General features: G+C 36.4%; 1 protein-coding gene and 1 pseudogene across 1 annotated transcript; both read right to left on the bottom strand.

The window, feature by feature from the left end:
• Nucleotides 1-1,134: 1,134 nt before the first annotated feature.
• On the bottom strand, nt 1,135-2,503 carry LOC101723007 (putative olfactory receptor 10D4 pseudogene; annotated as a pseudogene).
• Nucleotides 2,504-17,422: 14,919 nt separating this feature from the next.
• LOC101722670 (olfactory receptor 10N1-like) lies at nt 17,423-18,355 on the bottom strand. Its single transcript, XM_004870930.2, has one exon. It carries the CDS (start codon nt 18,353-18,355, stop codon nt 17,423-17,425), a length of 933 nt encoding a protein of 310 aa, XP_004870987.2.
• Between the last annotated feature and the right edge of the window lie 1,651 nt (nt 18,356-20,006).

Consider the following 20,006-nt stretch of genomic DNA (forward strand, 5'->3'; position numbering starts at 1 on the left):
GCCACCTGTGATGCTACACAAGAAGGTTAAAGGAAAGACAAGAATCATTCCACTGTGAAAAGCTATTCTCTTTTATTTCTAAAATTTCCTTCCTTCCTTCCTTCCTTCCTTCCTTCCTTCCTTCCTTCCTTCCTTCTTTCTTTCCTTCCTTCTTCCTTCCTTTTCTTTTCAATCTCTCTCCCTCCTTCTCTCTCTGCAGCTTTTAGTCTCTGCCACGTTCCAAAGAGGACTTCATATGACTTACAAGAAAAGCCGTGCAGAACTGATAGATAAAATACAAAAAGAAAGATAAAATCAAAGCAGGAAAAGAAAGAGAATACTATCTTCCTTACAAATGTCAATGTGGTTTCTGTAAATAAAGCTTAACTAATTTTCCTCAGAATTATGGAACATAGAGATTAAAGGAAGCAAGATAGCATACCAATTTTACTACCAGAAAAGAAGAAACAGGGCCTGGAATTTAGCTCAGTGGCACTGTGCCTTCCTCGAAAGCACAAGGTCCTGAGTTTGATCCCTGGTACAAAAACAAAAACAAAAACCAAAAAACAAAACAAAATCAAGAAAAGAAGAAACATTCCCTTTCTTATGAAGAATCAAGTTTATTATTGCTACATGATTTTACAAAAATGCTAATGTGGAATTTATTTATGAACATGAAAATAACAATATTCCTTTTATTTTAGATGGAACATGTCAAAATACTTAAATTTAATTATTTATTGACCAATATTTGTATAACTAATAGTGATTCTTTTGACATCTAATGAGAATCTGGATTCAGTGATATAGTAATAACAAATAATCTGAATTTGTAGATTTGTAAAACTCTAATAAAACAAGGAAAATATCTAGATCCCCAAAAATCTCTACACTAAAAAAACACTTTAAAATCATACAGATTGAATTCATAGGACATCTTATCTTAAAAATTAGCTAATTTGTGTTTCTTTTCTTTTTTCTTTTTTTTTTTTTTTGGTACTGGGGATCGAACAAGTGGGACCTTGCACTTGCGAGGCAGGCGCCAGAACCACTGAGCTAAATCCCTGGCCCTAAAAATTAGCTAATTTGAATTTTAGGGGAGATTGGTAGAAAATTTGAGCTTGATATCTATAAAAAGAAAGGATGCAAAATTCTGATATTTGGTATTAATCTACCATTTCCAGAATTTTCTTTTCATTCTCTCTTGGCTGTAGATATATGTGAGTATATTAACTTAGGTCAGATAAGAATAGATGTCATATCTTAACTTACTAAGAGATTTAAAAGACTAAGAAATGTTTTGGGAGGTAGCAGTTCTGGGATATAATCCACATAGCGTAGGAATCAGTGCACTGTCTGTAAAGCAAAGTTGTCAGCTATAATTCATTATAGAACATAGAGAAATAGAATTATAAAACACATATTGTAAAACACGGATATTAAATGGCAGATTAATTCAGATGCTGCAAATAAGAATTTGTCCTAAATAAAAGAGGAATCAAACTGCGTCCAGTAAAAAGTTAGATATCGCACTTTCTTTCCAAAGCAAGGCTTCTCTTGAGAAATATGTTCCTCAGGGCAGATTTTACATCCTTATTCCTCAGGCTATGTATCAGTGGGTTCAACATGGGGGTTACAAGATTATTCACGATTTGAATTACAGCACCAAGAAAGGGACTGGGGTTGGGCTGCAGATAGATGATGACGATTGGTCCATAAACACAAAGGATTGCAGTGAGGTGGGCACTGCAGGTGGAAAATGCTCGTTGCCTGCCCTCTGTGGAATGAATTTTTAATATGGAGATCACAATGCAAAAGTAGGAAACAAGAATGAGAAAAAAGCAAGCCAGAGACACAAGACCAACATTTGTAAATCCTACCCTCTGAGCTACAGATGTGTCCTCACAGGCTAGAGGCAACACTGCAGGAATATCACAGAAGTAGTAGGCCACCTGGTTGGAGCCACAGTAGGGTAGCTGGAAGGTGAGGGAGGTTAGGATAATGGCATGGACACAGCCACTCATCCAGGTTCCTGTGGCCAATACAGAGCACACCCTGTGGTTCATGATGACCGTGTATCTCAATGGATAGCATATGGCAACAAAGCGGTCGTAGGCCATCACTAGGTATAAGAAAGCCTCAGTGCAGCCCAGGAAATGGTAGAAGAAGAGCTGAGCAGCACAGCCCTGAAAAGAGATACCTTGACTGTGCCCTGAAAGGTAGGACAACATCTTGGGGACAGTAGTCGAAGAGAAACCCAGGTCAAAGATGGAGAGATTTCCCAAGAAATAATACATGGGAGTGTGAAGCCGAGAGGAGGACAAGATAGCAGCAAGAATGAGCACATTTCCCAGGAGGGTGCATGAATACAATGATGAGAACAGGAAGAAAAGAGCAGTCTCTAGGCCTTCTGTCTCAGGGATGCCCAGCAGGATGAATTCAGTCACCGCAGTGTGATTTCTCATTTTTGTGGAAGAATCAGCCTTGGGTGTCTGTGAAAAGAAATTTGTGGCTATATTTAACATTCAGGTAAAGTAACTGTGTTTACATCAGTGAAATGGTAAGAAAGAATAGGAACTAGATAGTACATGGCATTGCTTCCTAAATGAATTGTTTTGATCTGCTTGTTTCTCCCTAGACCTGATGTTTTTCTGCAGTTCAGTTTCTCATGTCACGTAGTCCTTATTAACAATCTTATCAGGAAGGCTTATATGTCCAGTCTCCTAACTTCACTTCTTTGTACATATCTGCAAATTGCACCAATTCTATATGATTTTTTGTGATTCTAAAGTGAAAAATACAGAATATTTTATTTGAAATAAAGCTACAACCACATTTCTTACATCTGTTCAGGTAAGTTTGATTCCATTCAATCTCCAATAGTCATTTGGGTAATAGAAGCTAAGCGAAATTAAAGGTATAGTATATTCTCTCATTATCTCACTGGATCTGAGAACTAACAGTGATAAATAATCCAAAATATTTTAGGTCTTCATGAACAGAAAATTACATTAACAAGTTCCTAGTTCTCTGGAGTCCCAAGAGTTTATTCCAATGAGTATGTGGCTCTAGAATTTCCAATACAATTTAAGCAACAGTAATTTTGTAGTGGCAAATTAGAGAGGATAGGAGTTATAAAGACTCCAAGTTTCATATTTTAAAAAATTCTGTTGCCATGGTCTTTTTGTTTTAAATTTGCCAGCAGAGTAATACCTTTAAATTATAGATCAACTCATGGATTTTGTTAATGGTGATAGGAAGAAGAGGGAGAAAGTGACAGCCAAGGTAGAAATTGAAGAATAGAACTTGAACACTTGCCTGGCATGCAGGGAACATAACTGCTTGGTGCTATTGAGCGTTGTTTTCCTTTCCTTCCTCTCAGAAGGAAGGAGCCTCTCTGCTTAACCCCTCCTCATCCTGCAGTCTGCTTGTAGGTGTGCTGAATTCTGCTATTTTTCGGTCACTGTCAGGTAGAGTGTCACACATCCCCATGTGGTTCAGCTCCCTGGCAGTAATTTCCTGTGTGACTCCAGGAAGTGCCATGAGTCATAAACAGGAGATTTATAAATCACCTTGGCTTCCTTTGGGTGTTAGTCTCCCAAGTCAGGAATCTTATTGGGCAAGGGAACAATTATCTAGTTGGTATAATTAGACCTTAGAAATGAGATAGAAATTTTACATTTCTTGTAAAATGTGCTTCATGGAAAAATAATTTTCAAAAATTCCTTTGATATCTATATCATATATATTTACATTGAATTTTTACATTTATTGCTTTTTCATGTGGTATTGAGTTTATAAATAATTGATGCATTATTTTACTGTACAGTGCCAATAGGTTTGATTTATTGCAACAGTGCCTGTGGTAACTGAGAGAATTAAAGAAACTGATGCAAACCTAGGCCCAGGAAAGGTGGGGACTAGTACAGCTCTAGGCACAGTGGTAGGAAAATTTAAGGAGCAGCCTCCAGCTCTGCCATCAGCTGGCTCAGTCACAGCAGCTTCTCATTCTGTGTGCTTCAGCTCTGTAGCCAAGACACGGAGTACAGTGCAGTGGAGATGGTAGTTTCCAGAAGGTGAAGAAAAGACTACTGACCTGAGAAAGGAGGGAGAGACATATTGAGAAGCCAAAAAAAAATGTTAGTTATCACTTCAAGAATCTATCTTAGATTTGTTAGTAATTCCAATGCTAAATATCCTGAATACTCAATAATACTGGGAAGGGGAAGGTACAACTAATTCATCAATGAATACACTTCTTCATTTTTAATATATGCACACATAGCTTAAATGCATTCCACCAAATATTGAATGAGAAGGCAATGTCAGTTATTAATTTCTTGTCAAGAGGATAGAAGTTAAGGAGTGAGTTTGTTAGCCATACCCCCTTAGTCTAAAATATCCTAATCTATGTAGAAGAGAAAGAATTACACAGTCTTACTGAAACCTCAAAATTCTGATGAATTCTTCTACAGTTAACTGAAGTAAGGGTCGAAGAAGTTAAATAACTTCTATCATGAAGTTTGCCTTAGTGGGTGGGAATTGGCATTGAATTTACTTTTCAGGACTTTTATGCATCAAATTTCTGGTCATACTGGCAAACAGAATACAGCAAATTATCAAAAACTTTATACATCACGGCCAAATAGGATTCATTCCAATTATGCAGGGGTAGTTCAACTTACAAATATCAATAAATGTAGTATACCGTATTAACAGAGGTAAGAAGAAAAACCACAAGGTCATCTCAATAGAGTGAGAAAAAGCATCTGGCAAAATCCAACATTCATTTATGACAAAAACCCTAAAGAACATTGGAATAAAAGATCCTTTTCTCAATATGATAAGAGTTTTTTTATTACAAATCACCAGGTAACATCATACTAAATGGAGAAAAGCTGAAATCAGAAAGAAGACAATGATGCCCCTTATCACCTTTCTTGTTCTGAATATATCAACCAAAGTAATTAGACAAGAGAAACAAATAAAAAGCGTATGGGTAAGAATGTGTATGGATATTGTGGGAAATTGTAGAATTTAGCTATCTAGTTGTAAAAATTGATCACAAGAAGTTTGTTAACTGAGAAAATTAAGAAGTCATTTCTGGGAATTTCCACAAGTCCATTTGTTAAAAGAATGCCAGGAAACTTTAAGAGACGTTGTAAAAGTTTCATGGGAGAAAAACAGGTTTTCCTAGTTTTCTTATTTACCATTGTCCGGGATCGGAGAACCGTGACCCAATAACTCTACGGGTGGTGAGAGAGATATGACTCACTATTTACATCTGTGATGTTTGCTGTGGGCCAGTGGGCTTGGTTTCTGCTGAAGTCACCCTGCTTTCTTGATACCATCTGATAAGTAGAGGGCTGCGGTGTGCTCTTAGGTGTACAGGATTGGTGAACAGAAATGAGGGAATTATAAATTCACCTGTAGCTTTTATGAGTCACTTAAAGTCACTTGTTGTCACCAGAGGTTAAAATCAGAAAGACAATAGCCAGAATAACTAAGCTGCTTTCCTACATGTATAAAAGCCTTACTTCTTTCCTTTGTGATTGTCACACAGTGTCAGAGGAATTAAACTGCTGTTCATCCCCCAGGCTGTCTCCTTTTCTTTTTTTAAAGGTCGGTGCTCTCCGGGGTCTCCGGTCTCCCTTTAGAGAGACCACCGACAGATATGAGTATGGGTATAAATTAAATTATTATTATTCTGTGATGGTATGATCCTCTATGTAGAAGACTCCAAAAACTCCACCAAAAGAATCCTAGAATTAATAACCGTATTTGGTAACATAGCAGGATAAAATGTCACAACTTGAAAATCAATAATGTTCCTGTGCACCAACAACAAATGTACCCAGAGAGAAATTAGGAAAACCAGACACTGCAAAATAGAATCAAGAAAAATGAAATACTTAAGTATTAACCTATCCAAGGAAGTGAAGACCTCTACATTAAAAATTGTAGCATTCTGAAAATGGAGATCAAAGAGGATATCAGAAATTGGCAAGATATCCCTGTTCTCAGATCTAGTTTAAATGGCCATGCTTTCAAAAGTGTTATCCAGATTTAATGCAATTCCAATAAAAATACTAATAGCATACCTCACAGACCTAGAAAAAAATAATCCTAAAATTCATATGGAATCAGAAAAGACTCAGAACAGCAAAAGCAATTTTGAGCAACAAAGGCAAGGCAGGGGTGGGTTTGGGGGTCGCAATTCCAGATTTCAAGTTATACTATAAAGCTACAATGATAAAAGCAACTTGGTATTGGGGAAAATAATCTGAGGATAAATGGAACAGAAGAGAAGGTGCAGAAACAACTCCAAGCACATTCAGCTGTCTTATCATTGACAAAGGGCCAAATACCTTTACAGGAAGAAAGATAGCCTCTTTAACAAGTGGTGCTTGGAAAACTGGGTTTTCATGTGCTGAAGATTGAACCTAGACCCATGTCCCTCACCATGCACCAAACTACAATCAAAATGGATTAAAGATTCAAATATTGAAGATAGAATAGGTAAAACTAGAAAACATAGGTGTAGCCAGATATTATAAACAAAATCCAGATTGCACAGGGAATATTATAATCAAGAAATGTGATTATATCCAGTTGAAAAACTTCTGCACAACAACAGAAAACACCAACAGAGTGAAAAGACAGTCACAAAATAGGAAAAACATTTTGCCAGCTACTCCCCAGACAGAGTACTAATATCTAGAATATACAAAGGACTAGAAAAAAATTAGATGCCCAAAATTTAAAGACCCAATCCAAACCTGGGTACCTGAAATGAATAGACTCTTTTCCAATGAAGAAGAACAAGCAGCCAATAAATACATGAAAAAATGCTCAACATCATTGGCCTTTCGAGAAATGCAAATTTAATCAACACTGAGATTTCATTTCACTCCAGAAAGAATGGCTATCATCAAGAAATCAACAAATAACAAATGCTAGTGAGGTTGTGGGGAAAAAGGAGCAGAAATCGGTATGGAGATTCCTCAACAAACTAAAGGTAGAAATTCCATTTGACCCAGCGGTTCCCCTCTTAGGTATCTAAAGAACTAAAGTCATCATACTGCAGTGATACATGCATACCCATGTTTATAGGGGCAGAATTTATAACAAAATCTTGGAAACAACTGATATGCCTATCAACAGATGAATGGATAAAGAAAATGTTGTGTTTATACAAAATGTAGTACTACTCAGCCACAAAGAAGGATAAGCTTAAGACATTTTTAGGTAAATAGATGGATCTCAAGACCATAATCTTAAGCGAAATAAATAAGATCCACAAGTGTAAATATTGCATTGTTTCTCTTGTGTGAGAAACCCAAAGTATAAATAAAAGAAAAATGAAAGTAGGAAGAATTTGTCGAACTAGGAAGAGGAGCAATAGATGAGGGGGAGGAAAGGGAAGAAAGGGAAAATTTATAAAAAGGAATTGAAGGAAAAAAATTGGAAAGAGAGCTTTTGTAAATGGAGAGGAGAAGAAGGATTAAAGGGAAAGGAGGGAAATGGGACAAAAAAAGAATTAAGAACTATTATGTATTTGTACAAATTCCCCATTATGTATGTGATCATCATGTGTGGCAAACATATATTAATGAAAAAAATAGATAAGCTTTTTCTCTAGCTTTCTCATGCTGAGAATGGAAGCTACTGGCTTTACAGAGTTGAGTCTAAGGAGACCACATTCCCTGCCCCCTCCCTCTCCCCAGTGGGGCAAAGACTGATTAAATCCATTAGATGTATTTCCTGGCTTTTGTTCTACTTCCTCTATAGATTTTTGAACTTTCTTGTGCTGTAAGGGTGGGAGGGCACAATGACCTGTCCTTCATATTTGTCCAAACGGTGAATAAACTTGTTTTTTCAATTCTTGTGAGTTTCTGTACACTATTTTTCTCTCTCTCCTATTCTTCATGGGCAGCTAAGGACTCCAAGTAGTCAGAGCCCAGATTCAGGGGTTTTATCAAATCCTGCCAGGAAAAACAATGGGATGGATGTTAATAAAGCATAGAAAATGTTTTGTGTATTTGTTCACAGTTCTTTTCCTCCAGAAAGTGTGAATGTTTTCCAAAATTATTGTAATTACCAGAAGCAAAGTTTTGAGTTCTGTTTTTTCTCTCTTTTTAAGAAAAAGTTCAATGTTTGATAAGTTCTTTGTCAAATATAAATTATATATGTCTTGACTATATCATGTTTTATTTATTTATTCATTTAGTTATTTTTTTGTGTTACTGAGAATTGAGACCTCAGTCTTTTAGCATTGAGATACATTCCCAGCCCCTTTAAACATTCTTTTCTTTTGAGACAGGATCTCACTAAATCACTAATCTGTCAAGGCTAGGTTACAATTTGTGATCCTCTGCTTTAGCCTCCAAGAATGTTGAGATTACAGGTGTTCCCATCACGTCAGTTCAAAATGTAACTTTACTTATTTTAATTGACAAAATTAGTATATATTTAGGGTGAACAGGATAATATTTTTAAATGTGTATATATTATGGAATGGGTAAGCCAAACTAATAAACCAGTATTAACTCACACTTTTTTTGTAATAAGAACTGTTCTATTGGCAATTTTTAAGGATGCCATACATTATTACTAACTCTAGTCATCATGTTATACATTTAATATTTTGAAATATCTCCTCCTGTTTAACTGAAATTTTGTATCCTTTAGGCAATATTGCCACCTTTACCAGCTCCAGTCCCTGGTAACCACCATGCTACTCTCTGCCTCTGTGACTTCAAATTACTCTTATTCCACAGGTAAGTGGGATTGTACTTCTTTTACTAAGCTGGACTCCATGTTCATGCATGTTGTTACAAAAGATAGAATTTCCTTCTTTTTCAGCTGAATAGTCTTCCTTTGTATACATATATTATGTATTCTTTGTCTAGTCATCCAGAGGGCATGGAAGTACAGACACCTATTCAACATTCAGATTTCAAAAACTATACAACTTTTAAATTTTTTATTTACATTTTACTCAGCAAAACTACTTAGTCAAGATTTTTCTCTTCAACGCGTGAAGGCTCCAGCAATGTTAAAAAGTTTACCCTTTAAGGAATTTAATTCTTTAAAATTTACATTTATTCACAAAAGTTGCAGTGCATACAGGAAAGTGTTTTCTAGTCAGGGTCATAGGAAACTGAATGGAGTGGTGCACTTGATCTTAACATGGGACAGAGGAAGGGTTCAGAGCACTAGTTGGGGAAGAAAGTAAGTCACTGTTTACTTCTCTGCTTGTTTCAATTGCCTCCTATGATCTCCATAGACTCACATTCAGAAGTGACCTCTTTGACTTGAGTACCGAAACAAAAAAATCTATCTAGTCATGGTAGCCACTCTGTATGTGCATATATTGACACAAAATGACCAATTTCATTTTTTTGATACATAATCATTCATAGACTACACAATCATTTATAGTTGTCCAGCTGTGGAGCTGTTTGGCAAAAAGTGCACATTACATTCTCATGCACATTCCCTTGAAAATTATATTGCACAAAAACAGGTATGGCTGCCTTCTTGTCAACATTGGTAGTCTTGTCATCCTAGATTTCACACTATGGTGACTTATTAATCCTAACAATTGTGCCTCAATATCCTCTGCTATTTTATCAATTCATCTTGTTATGGTGCCAGTCTGATGACAAATGTGTACGACCATTTGATCTGCAGTCACTCCTAAATGTTCACGACAAATATCTTTAGTAGTAGGCAGGATCAACTTTTTACCAGTAGTTAAGGGGCTCTTAGCTTTAGCAATCTGATTGACTACTAAGAATAATGCTCTCCTTTAATTATTTGATGAAGTAGTGGCCTTCTATAATTGCTTCTGTTCTTTGTGCTCATGCTTTTTTTTCTTTTAGAAACCCCCAGAGGCTTGTGTTTTAATGCAGGGTGCTTGGTCTTCAGGTGGCAAAGCAGTTTTGAAAATTTCAGGGCTTCCTTGGAGAGTTGGTTACCAGATATTATACAAAGCAGGCTTGGAGAACATGAATTTCAGGTTGAAATGAGTCCGTAATTTAAGTAAGATTCCTTTTATTTTCTTTTCAATACAGCTCTATTTTTGTTAGAAGTTGTAGTCTTCTGGTGTCTCATTATTGAATCTTTCTTCCATTCAAAAAAGCTTTCTTTGTTTTTAACTCATTTTGGTTAGGTTTAGCTTGTGGTCTTACCAAAACTGTTTGAAATAAGTGTGTGTTGTGGTAAAGAACCATGGACAGACATGGTAAATAAAATGTTGGGGGGGGGCATTCTAAGTGTCAGATTCTAACATAATGCCTACCACTAGGTGCAGCTGTACAATAGAAGTTAATCAGCTCACTTGCCACCAGATACAGCTTGTCTCTTGTCACTCACTGATAGGGTTTTGATATGAGTCTGCAAGCAATTCATTATGGTCTTTGTATGATCAAACTTCTATACTGATGTTAATCTGTATTTGTAGTCTCTCCCTAGTGCTAGCATTACTGCCTTGGCTTTTACCTCAGATCATCAGACATTAGGTTCTCATAGGGTGTGTGCAACCTACATTCCTTGTAACTGCAGTTCACAGAAGGGTTCTTGTTCATATGGGAATACAAGGCCACCACTGATCTGACAGGAGGTGCAATTCAGATGGTAATATGAATGATGAGGAGAAGCTGTAAATATGGAGGAAGCTTCAGCTTTGCTTGCCTGTGACTCACCACCTGATGTGTGGCCCAGTTCCTAAGGGCCCATGAATTGGAACCAGTTTATGGCCTAGAGGTTGGGTACAAATTGTTTAGAACATTTTTAATACAATTTAAGCAGCACTGTGTTTCAACATATCCTGACCAGGAGATAATAGGAAGAGATAATTCTAACAACAGTGAGGAGGATGATTTGGGGGAAGCAAGACTATATTTACAGAGACAAATAAGATCATTGTGCTACAGAATTTTAAGGTAATTTATCAGGAAAAAGGGAGAAAGGATAGTGAGTGGGCCAGAGAAATCCTATTCCCGATATGTGTGAATTAAAGCCCTGTTTTAGCATGACATGATGGCACCAGAATACATCTTTAGTTTATGTTTTTAAATTCCTGCTCCTGAATGCACTCTGAGACCCATACTGTAATTCTCCTCTTGAGAACAGGCCTCTTCAGAGTATCCTCCGGGTCACCCAGAGCATGAGAACCAGTAGAGGGCAGTAATGCTCACGAAAATGAGAATAACAGAATCCCAATCTCTGGGATTAGGAAATTTTTGAAGTGGGTTTAGGAATAATGTATAAATAACATCATAATTACCATTGCATTTAGAATTATATTCCCTGAGATTTCTTATTTCAGATTATCAGCCTCACTTGAACCCATTTTGACATAACTTTTTTTTCCCTTGAAAATAGTTTATTAAAAAAATAAATGTTACAATTTCCTTAAAAATAGTAAAATTAATGCAAGAAATGTGAATAAAGTAGTGAAAAATCAGTACAAATTGGGTTACTCATCTGAAAATTTATGTCAACATTCTTTGAATAATCCATTTATATACAACACATTTATATAAAGAGGAAAAATAAAGTATTCACAATCTTTTTATTCTGCCTAACTTCTGTGGAAATTCTTTCTGTGATTGTCATTCCCTCAGACTCTATTTTCTAGAATTTATGTATTGGATAAGGAGAAAACTGGTGAAGCTAGAAATAAAAGATTATTGAATAACAAAATAATAGAATAAATTAATTATAATTATATAATCATATAATTATAATATAATTATGATTACAGTATTGCAACATTATTATATATTATAATAATTATAACATTCTAATAATATGTAATTATATATTATAAAATTATTAAAAAGATATATGATTATTATATTTTATTATAATAATTGTGAATTTTTATAATTATAATTGTTATAATAAATTAACTAATAGAATAAATTAATAATTAATGACATGTGGAAAATAAAAAGATGAGTTATAGCAACAGAAGTACTGAGAAACCGAAAGCCAATGTTGCCTGAAAGGGGATTTGAGGAGGGCTTAAAGATAGGGTTATGAAATAATGTGAGAATGTTCTCTTTATTTTAAGAGACTGGAAGGAAAAAATTTGGAGTACATTCTTTTGGGGGAGATGGTGGAAGGTCATACATTAATTTTTAAAATTTTTGCAGACTTGCTGTATTATGTGTGGCTTATGAAAAATCAGAGGTGTGATTTTATTTATATCCACACAATTGTATAACTTCAAGAAAATTATTTAATGAGACACTGCAAGCCTTTCAGCCCTCTGGCCTGGCCACACGCTGTTCATTCAGTATCGGTGATGGCACCGGACACTTGGCTATGTTAGTCTCTGCCAGATGTCTCACCTAGCAAATCCTGTTTTTCTCCTCGAAGATAACATATGTTAACACTATGTAACAGCGTGTTCTGCATCACACCGTCACCCCGTGGCCCAGTCGAGTTAGCATCTGGTGATGATTTTCCAAGCCTGACCTTCTGTTGCTGTTCATTGGCACTCCACGATAAGGAAGGGCTCTGCTCCCTCCTCCCACCTCCTGTGCATTTACGGGGGTTTGCGCTCTGATTTTTAAAAATAAATTCTATTTTACTGTCTCCCGCTCCAAAAAAAGAAAATTATTTAACATTTCTGAACCTCATTTTAGTTTCTATGAAATGATCTCTTTGTGAATTAAATTATACATGAAGATAACTGCGTACTACCTGGTAAGGAGTAAGGACTCAGTTCTTACTGAAATGCCTCATCAGTGTCACTTTAAGCAGGGTCCCTGAAAGGTACCTTAAGGTGCATTTCCCAGACTGTTCTCTGCTACATCAAACTGAGCTATTAAAAATTAAGATACACTCAACACAAACCATTAAGGCAAGGAAAGCATGGAGTGAAGTATTCCAACCCCTAAAAGAAAACAACTTCCAATGCACATTGATGTACTCTGCAAGATTATCTTTCAAATTAATGCAGAATAAAATAATTCCATGACAAAGAGCAACTGAAGAAATTCATGATCAACAAACCAGTTCTACAAAATGCTCTGAAAGCCATTTAGAAGGAGAAAATAAAATCCACAATTCCAAGAACACCAATAGAAAGGAGCCACTAGAGAGGGCAATCAATTAAAGACAGAGGGAAGAACAGGGCAACACCTTTCACAATAGCACTGAAAAGATAAAATATTTAGAAATCAATCCAACAAATGAAATAAAGGACCCATATGTAGGAAATTACAGTACTCTGAAAAAGAAGATTGAAGAAGATGTCAGAGGATGGAAAGATATCCCCTGCTCTTTGGTAGGAAGAACCAACGTAGTGAAAATGACCATACTCCCCAAATTTTTACACAGATGTAATGCAACTCCAATCAAATTACCATTGGCACACCTCACAGAACTGGAGAAAATATTCCTAAAATTCATTTGGAACCAGAAGAGACCTAGAACAGCAAAAATGATTCTGAATAAAAATTGCAAGGCAGGGGGCATTACAATCCCTGACTTAAAATTATACTACAGAGCTACCATGATGAAAACAGCATGGTACTGGAAACCCTCCCCCCCAAAACAAAACCCAAAAAACAAACAGACCTGAGGATCAGTGGAACAGATTAGAAGGGGCAGAAAAAACACCAAACACACCCAGCCACCTATCTTTGACAAAGGGGCAAAACATGTTCACTGGAGCAAGGATAGCCTCTTTAAAAAGTGGTGCTGGAAAAACTGGCTTTCTACATGCCAAAGATTAAAACTAGACCCATGTCTCTTACCATGCACTAAATTAAAGTCAAAATAGATCAAAGATCTACATATTAAAACAGAAACACTAAATCTGCTGGAAGAGATAATAGGTAGAGCTCTTGAGGACATAGGGACAGGCAAGAACTTCGTGAACAAAACCCAAACTGCATGGAAAATAGTGCAAAGAATCAACAACTGGGATCTCATCTTATTAAAATGTTTTTGGACTGCAAAAGAAATCACCAGAGAAATCACCAACAGAGTGAAGACAAAACCCATTGAGTGGGAAAAAATTTTAGCCAGTAGTCCCTCAAATAAAAGACTAATATCTAGAACACATAAGGAATTGAAAAAATTCAGACTTCCCAAATTTAAAGACCTAATCAAAAATGAATCTGAAATGAATAGACACTTTTTAGATGAAGAAGTAGAAACGGCAAACAAATATATGTAAAAATGTTCAACATCACTGGTCATCTGAGAGATGAAAATTAAAACGATGTTGAGATTCTATCTCACTCCAAAAAGAATGTCTATTATCGAGAAATCAGCCAACCAAATGCTGGAGAGGCTGTGGGGACAAAAGAACCTTTCTCGACTCTTGGTGGAAGTGTAGACTGGTGTGAAGATTCTTCAAAAAAATTAGGATTAGAGGTCCCATTTGACCCAGCTTTTCACCTGCTGGGTATCTTCCCAAAAGAATTAAAAGCATCATGCCACAGTGTTATATGCACATCCATGTTTATCGTGACACAGTTTGTAATAGCCAAATCTTGGAAATAGCCCAAATGCCCATCAACTGATGAATGGATAAAAAAGGATGTCTTTTTTATACAATGAAGTACTACTGAGCCATAAAGAAAGATAAATTTAAGACATTTATAGCTAAATGCAACTTGAGACTATATTCTTAAGTGAAATAAATTGGATACATATGTATAAATATTGCATTGCTTCTCTAGTGTGAGAAATTGAAAGGGTAAATAAGGACCAAGATGTATAATAGATAATATGAGATAAGAAGAAACTGTTCCAAAGGAAAGGGAAACTGTGAAAGAAGGAGGGTTGAAAAGGAAGGGAAAAAAATTGAGAAAAGAAGGAAAGAATGGAAGCAACTGTTGAAGGGAGGGAAAGTGATTGGAAAATAAAGAAATCATGTACAAGTACAAATTCTCTTTGACAAATGTGATCATTATATATATTTAAATTGTACCAATAAAATTAATTAAAAATAAAAATAAATAAAAATTAAGATAAAGTGATTTGACTGGGTTAAAACTAGATATAATTGTAAAGAGAACTAGCAAAGTCAAAGACTGTAAGATATGTGAAAACTGGATAAGCAGCCTTTTTATAAAAATTGGGATAAAATACACAAAGGCAAATGTTAACATCTAATTTGTAGTATACAGTTCAGTAATATTAAATATATTTACATCTCAGTCCCTAGAACTTTCTTAACTTGAAGAATTGAAACTCTGTAACATTTAAACAGGGACCTGTCTTCCCTAGATCCTCCTACAAAAAAATCCCCAGTCCCTGGAAACCACTTCCATTTCCTAAAACAGTGACTATGCAGTGTAAAAATATTAACATGGTCAACTTTTTCATGATCAAACTTTCCACAATGGTACACTTGAGACACAATTCCAGCACAGAAACATTTGGAAGACAAACTGTGTCCAAACTTTAGCAAACAACAGAATGGTATTGCTTCATTAAGTCAGCAGACCTATGTTGCTTATACTGGCCTATGTCTTTTGGATATTGGAGTAAATAAGACAAACACAATCTCTCCTCTTACAGAAATTTCCATTGTCTAGGATAGAAGTCTGTTGAATAAGTGTCCATGTGATGAATATATGTCCATCAACACTATCTAGGTTTTACCAGACATTATGACAAGTAGATTCTTCCAAAAAGATCCAACATTAATAGAAAAAAACCCTAATATTTGAATTATTTGGATCCAGCATATCATAGAGGATAGACACCTCCAAAGAATAGGAATGAGATTCTGAGTGATCTTGGATTTTTGTTAGCCTGTTCTTTTTGTCTCATTCATGATTTAGTAAAATAAGCCTTGTGTTTTATTTGAGATTTCTACTTTTTTGTTTTGTTTTAATGGTTTCAAATAGGATGGAAATTTGGGACTAAAACCAGAATAAAATTCTCAAATAACTGAAGTGTTATGGAAATAAAGAACTGGTGTACTCTTGGAATCCTCAGTAAATGGCACTTTTTTTCTTTTCTTTAGGTTTTGATAAAACAGAAACAATTGTCAATGCCAGTCTTTTGGGGAGCCTTTGCTGGGTTCAAACACCAGACATTCACAACTTAAAGGAAGAAATGGTTATTTCACAGTCTTATAGGATTCAGTTCATGGTTGGCTGGCACCAAGGCAGAAGAATAATGACAAAAGCATGTAGTAGTGCAATGCATAGCGGCTGGGAAACAGAATGGGAGCCGGCACCAGAGAGGAAGGGGCTAGGAAACAGATATGGATATATGGAACCCAGTCATGCCTCCATGACCCAGGCAGACACATGGAGAAACATGTTTTACTAATGCCCTCAGCAGCTCTCAAGCCAATCAACTTGCCAGACTAGCTGAGCTGTCACAGAGTTAGCCATGGAGGCTTGGTGAGGAAATGAAATAAGGATGTTAAGTGGGCTTCTCTTCCACATCAGTGTATGGAAAGGCTTTCCCACTGCTCTTACACAGGAGAGTGATTTGGGATATTGGCACTGTAGTGCCGGAGGAAAACTATGACCAAGTAGGAGATAAGAGGGTTGAGACAAGGCCTGGCTTTACTATCACTGGATATGTCACATAGGGGAAGCAAGTATTCCATAACATGGGGGGGCCTTTGGTAAAATAGAATAAATAATATTAAGGCCAATGTATATACATGACCTATGTTAGTGTTCATTTTCCAGGTATTTACTGAAGAATTTTGTATCATGACCTCTAGAGAGAGGTAATGATGGGTCATAAACTCCAAAACAAGCCACACAGGGCAACCATATAGAAGAGGGATGAAGAGCAGGGGCTTTGGCATCAATTGCGTTGTAGCTCGGGGCAGGATTTACTGAAGCATGCGCAAATAATTCTGTTTTTTGAAGCCTCTAATTCTGAAAGTTCTTTTATATAAAAATATAAGATATACATATTATGGGGCAATATGAAGATTAAATAAGATGACAAGTTTGAAATATTCATAACAATGCCTCTAAGACAGAACATGCTCTGTAAATATTACTTAATACTATGTGAAATAGAGGAACTGAAATGCTTCTAAGCAAAAAAGAAGAGCAGTTACCTTCTAAGGAACAGAAATGTGAAACAAAGGTTGACTCTGGGCACAGAGGGACTTTCAAAGGAACACAGGTCCTTCCTTCTTCAACCAGGCAAAACTGAGTGCCCATTGCAGTGACAAGAAATCTGCCTCTGGTAGCTTACTATGCCCTTTATATTCCTTACCCAGGATAAAGTAATGGGGAGTATGTTAGTGTTAATTAGGAGGTCTTGGGTATGACAGAGATATAACAACACAGAAAATCTTACCGGTAAACAAAACACATTGCTTTCAGAGGAAATGTTTTCTGTTATGCGCTTATTTATTTAAGAGAAAGAAATAGATATTGCTGGAAAAGGAACAAAGTCTTTTTAAATCCATTTAAAACTCCATAATTTATTCAAGAACAGTAAGTATAAACTTTGGGAACACTCTTTTCAGAGAATTTTTCACTTCCTTATTCCTCAAAGAGTAGATTAATGAGTTCAGCATGGGCGAAACAATATTATTTAATATCTGTACCACAGCACCAAGCAGGGCGTTGGGAGTGCGCTGCAGATAGATGATGATTACAGGTCCATAGGCACAGAGGATTGCAGTGAGGTGGGCACTGCAGGTGGAGAAAGCTTTCCGCCTGCCCTCTGCTGAACGGATCCTCAGAATGGCAATCCCGATGTGTGTGTAGGAGACACAAACACTGAGTAAAAGCAGTAAAGCCAGAAGGCCAACGTTAATGGAACCCACTCTCTGGGCCAAGGAGCTATCATTACAAGCCAGGGGTAAAACCGCAGGAAGGTCACAGAAGAAGTGGTCCACCTGGCTGGGACCACAGTAGGTTAACTGAAAAGTGAAGGAGGTCAGGGTTGTGGCCAGAAGGGTTCCCACCAACCAGGCTACCATGACCAACATGACACAGACTTCAGGTTTCATGATGAGCAGGTACCTTAGTGGGTGACAGATGGCAACAAAGCGGTCATAAGCCATCACAGAGTAGAGGCATCCTTCAGTGGAACCCAGAAAATGATAGAAGAAGAGTTGTGCAGCACATCCCTCATAAGAGATGGCTCGGCTCTGCCCAGAGAGATAAAGCAGCATCTTGGGACAGGTTACAGATGGGAACAACATGTCAAAAATTGAGAGAAGTCCCAAGAAAAAATACATGGGGGTGTGAAGGGAAGAGGAAGATATGATTGCAGTCAAGATGAGTGAATTTCCCAGCAGCGTGAAGAGGTAGATGAGGGAGAAGATGACAAAGAGCCCAGGCTCCAGTCCCCCTGTCTGGGGTATTCCCAGTAGAATGAACTCATCCAGAAGTGTGTGGTTTCTCATATTCCTGGGAAGGTGATCTTGATAGAAACAACATAAAAGCCAACATGAATGTGAAGGCAGTCATCACACTTTGTACAAACATAAAGATGATGTTTCCGTATGTTTCTTGATGTAAAATAATACCTACAACTGGATGAGTAAAACAAATAAAAGCTCATTCACCTCACAGTTCTGGAGGATAGGAGGCTGGAGGCCACAGTTGCTCAGAGTCTCCTTGCTGATAGGGCTCCCTGCAGAGTCTGGAGGCAGAGAGAGGCATGAGGGAGAAGTGGTACATATCAGAGAAGGAGCCAAATACATAATAAACTCACCCATTAATCCATTATTCCATGAATGGATTAGTCTACTTTTGATTGTAGAGCCCTCATGACCTGATTGGTTCAAGGTCCTACCTGGTATAACCTCTTATTACCTCAAAATGAGTGTTACATTTCTACATGCCTTTGGTAGGACCTTCAAACTACCAGTGATACGTCAAGGCTGACAAAACATATGCATGCCTTCATATATTGAGGTATAGTATACCAACATGATAACACACAAAACAAAATAAAACCTAACATCATTAAATACTGGAGGGTGTAAGAAAGTAAAGATCACAATACTAAACAGATAAACATAACTTAATTATTGTCCATAGCCCATTGTATAACATGAATGCATCAAATATCTTAAATATTCATCAAAAGTCAACTTGAGCAGCTGTACCCCTGATTAGAGCAATAGATTATATTTTCTCTCTTTCTTTTGCCTCTAGACACCACCAAGCAATCTTCTCTGTGCTAATTGTCTTATTTTAAGTGAAGCAGTTACCTGAATATGCTGAGAACTCAAAACTACCTCTGGGGTGTGTTGTGGTCAGTTGTCTGTTGCAATGCTTTCATTTAAAGGTTCTTTTCAATCATCCAAGAAGTGATATTCTCAATTATAGTTTTACTTTTATGACCTGTAGTTTCCAGAAATACAAAGCATATAAAAATTGCCCAATTGTAAATGCTTTGGGTTCTAATTATAATTCCTGGTCAATTTTTCCAAATCTCTTTTATAGTTAATAGTTACTGATTGATAATTTTATTTTCTAGAAAATTGGTAGTAGTAAGGTAAGTTATATCCACATATATACATGGAATTTTTGTGGAATTGTGTCCCAATACTATTAAACTATCAAATCTCTAAAATATAGTAAAGACCATATTTTGTCCTTGGGTTTGCAATGTTTATCACAGTTTCTGTTGAACAGATGGTATTTAAATACTTGATATATGAATAAATGAAAAATTGGAGATTAATTTATGGATATATTTTGACTGTAAGTTCCATGATGGTACCATGTCTTTGTGTAATTATCACTGTCTCTCTATGACTTAGGAAATAGCAACACCCAATAAAGACACTATTTATTATTTGAATCAAATTTTCAATTGCCCTGAAATGATTGCTTTTGTTCTCAGGCTATTCTGATCCCCTTTTGAAATTAACTCCAGAAAGTAATATTTGCACTAAGCCTGCTTTTGGCTTTATACTCCATGCCTAATGAAAGAAATTCAAACATTTAGTGAAATATAAAGTATGTATTCCTTATTTTTGTAAACCACTCTGGGGATTGAGCCTAGAGCCTCATTCCTGAGCAACAACCACAGATCATTATTAT

This window comes from Heterocephalus glaber, unplaced genomic scaffold (assembly GCF_053883595.1).
Source record: "Heterocephalus glaber isolate CG9 unplaced genomic scaffold, H.glaber_assembly_v1.0 deba00001431, whole genome shotgun sequence".
NCBI lineage: Eukaryota > Metazoa > Chordata > Mammalia > Rodentia > Bathyergidae > Heterocephalus > Heterocephalus glaber.

Bases quoted from the DNA above. Each gene is read 5' to 3' on its own strand.
- LOC101722670 (XM_004870930.2), bottom strand. From the start codon at position 18,355: ATGAGAAACCACACACTTCTGGATGAGTTCATTCTACTGGGAATACCC.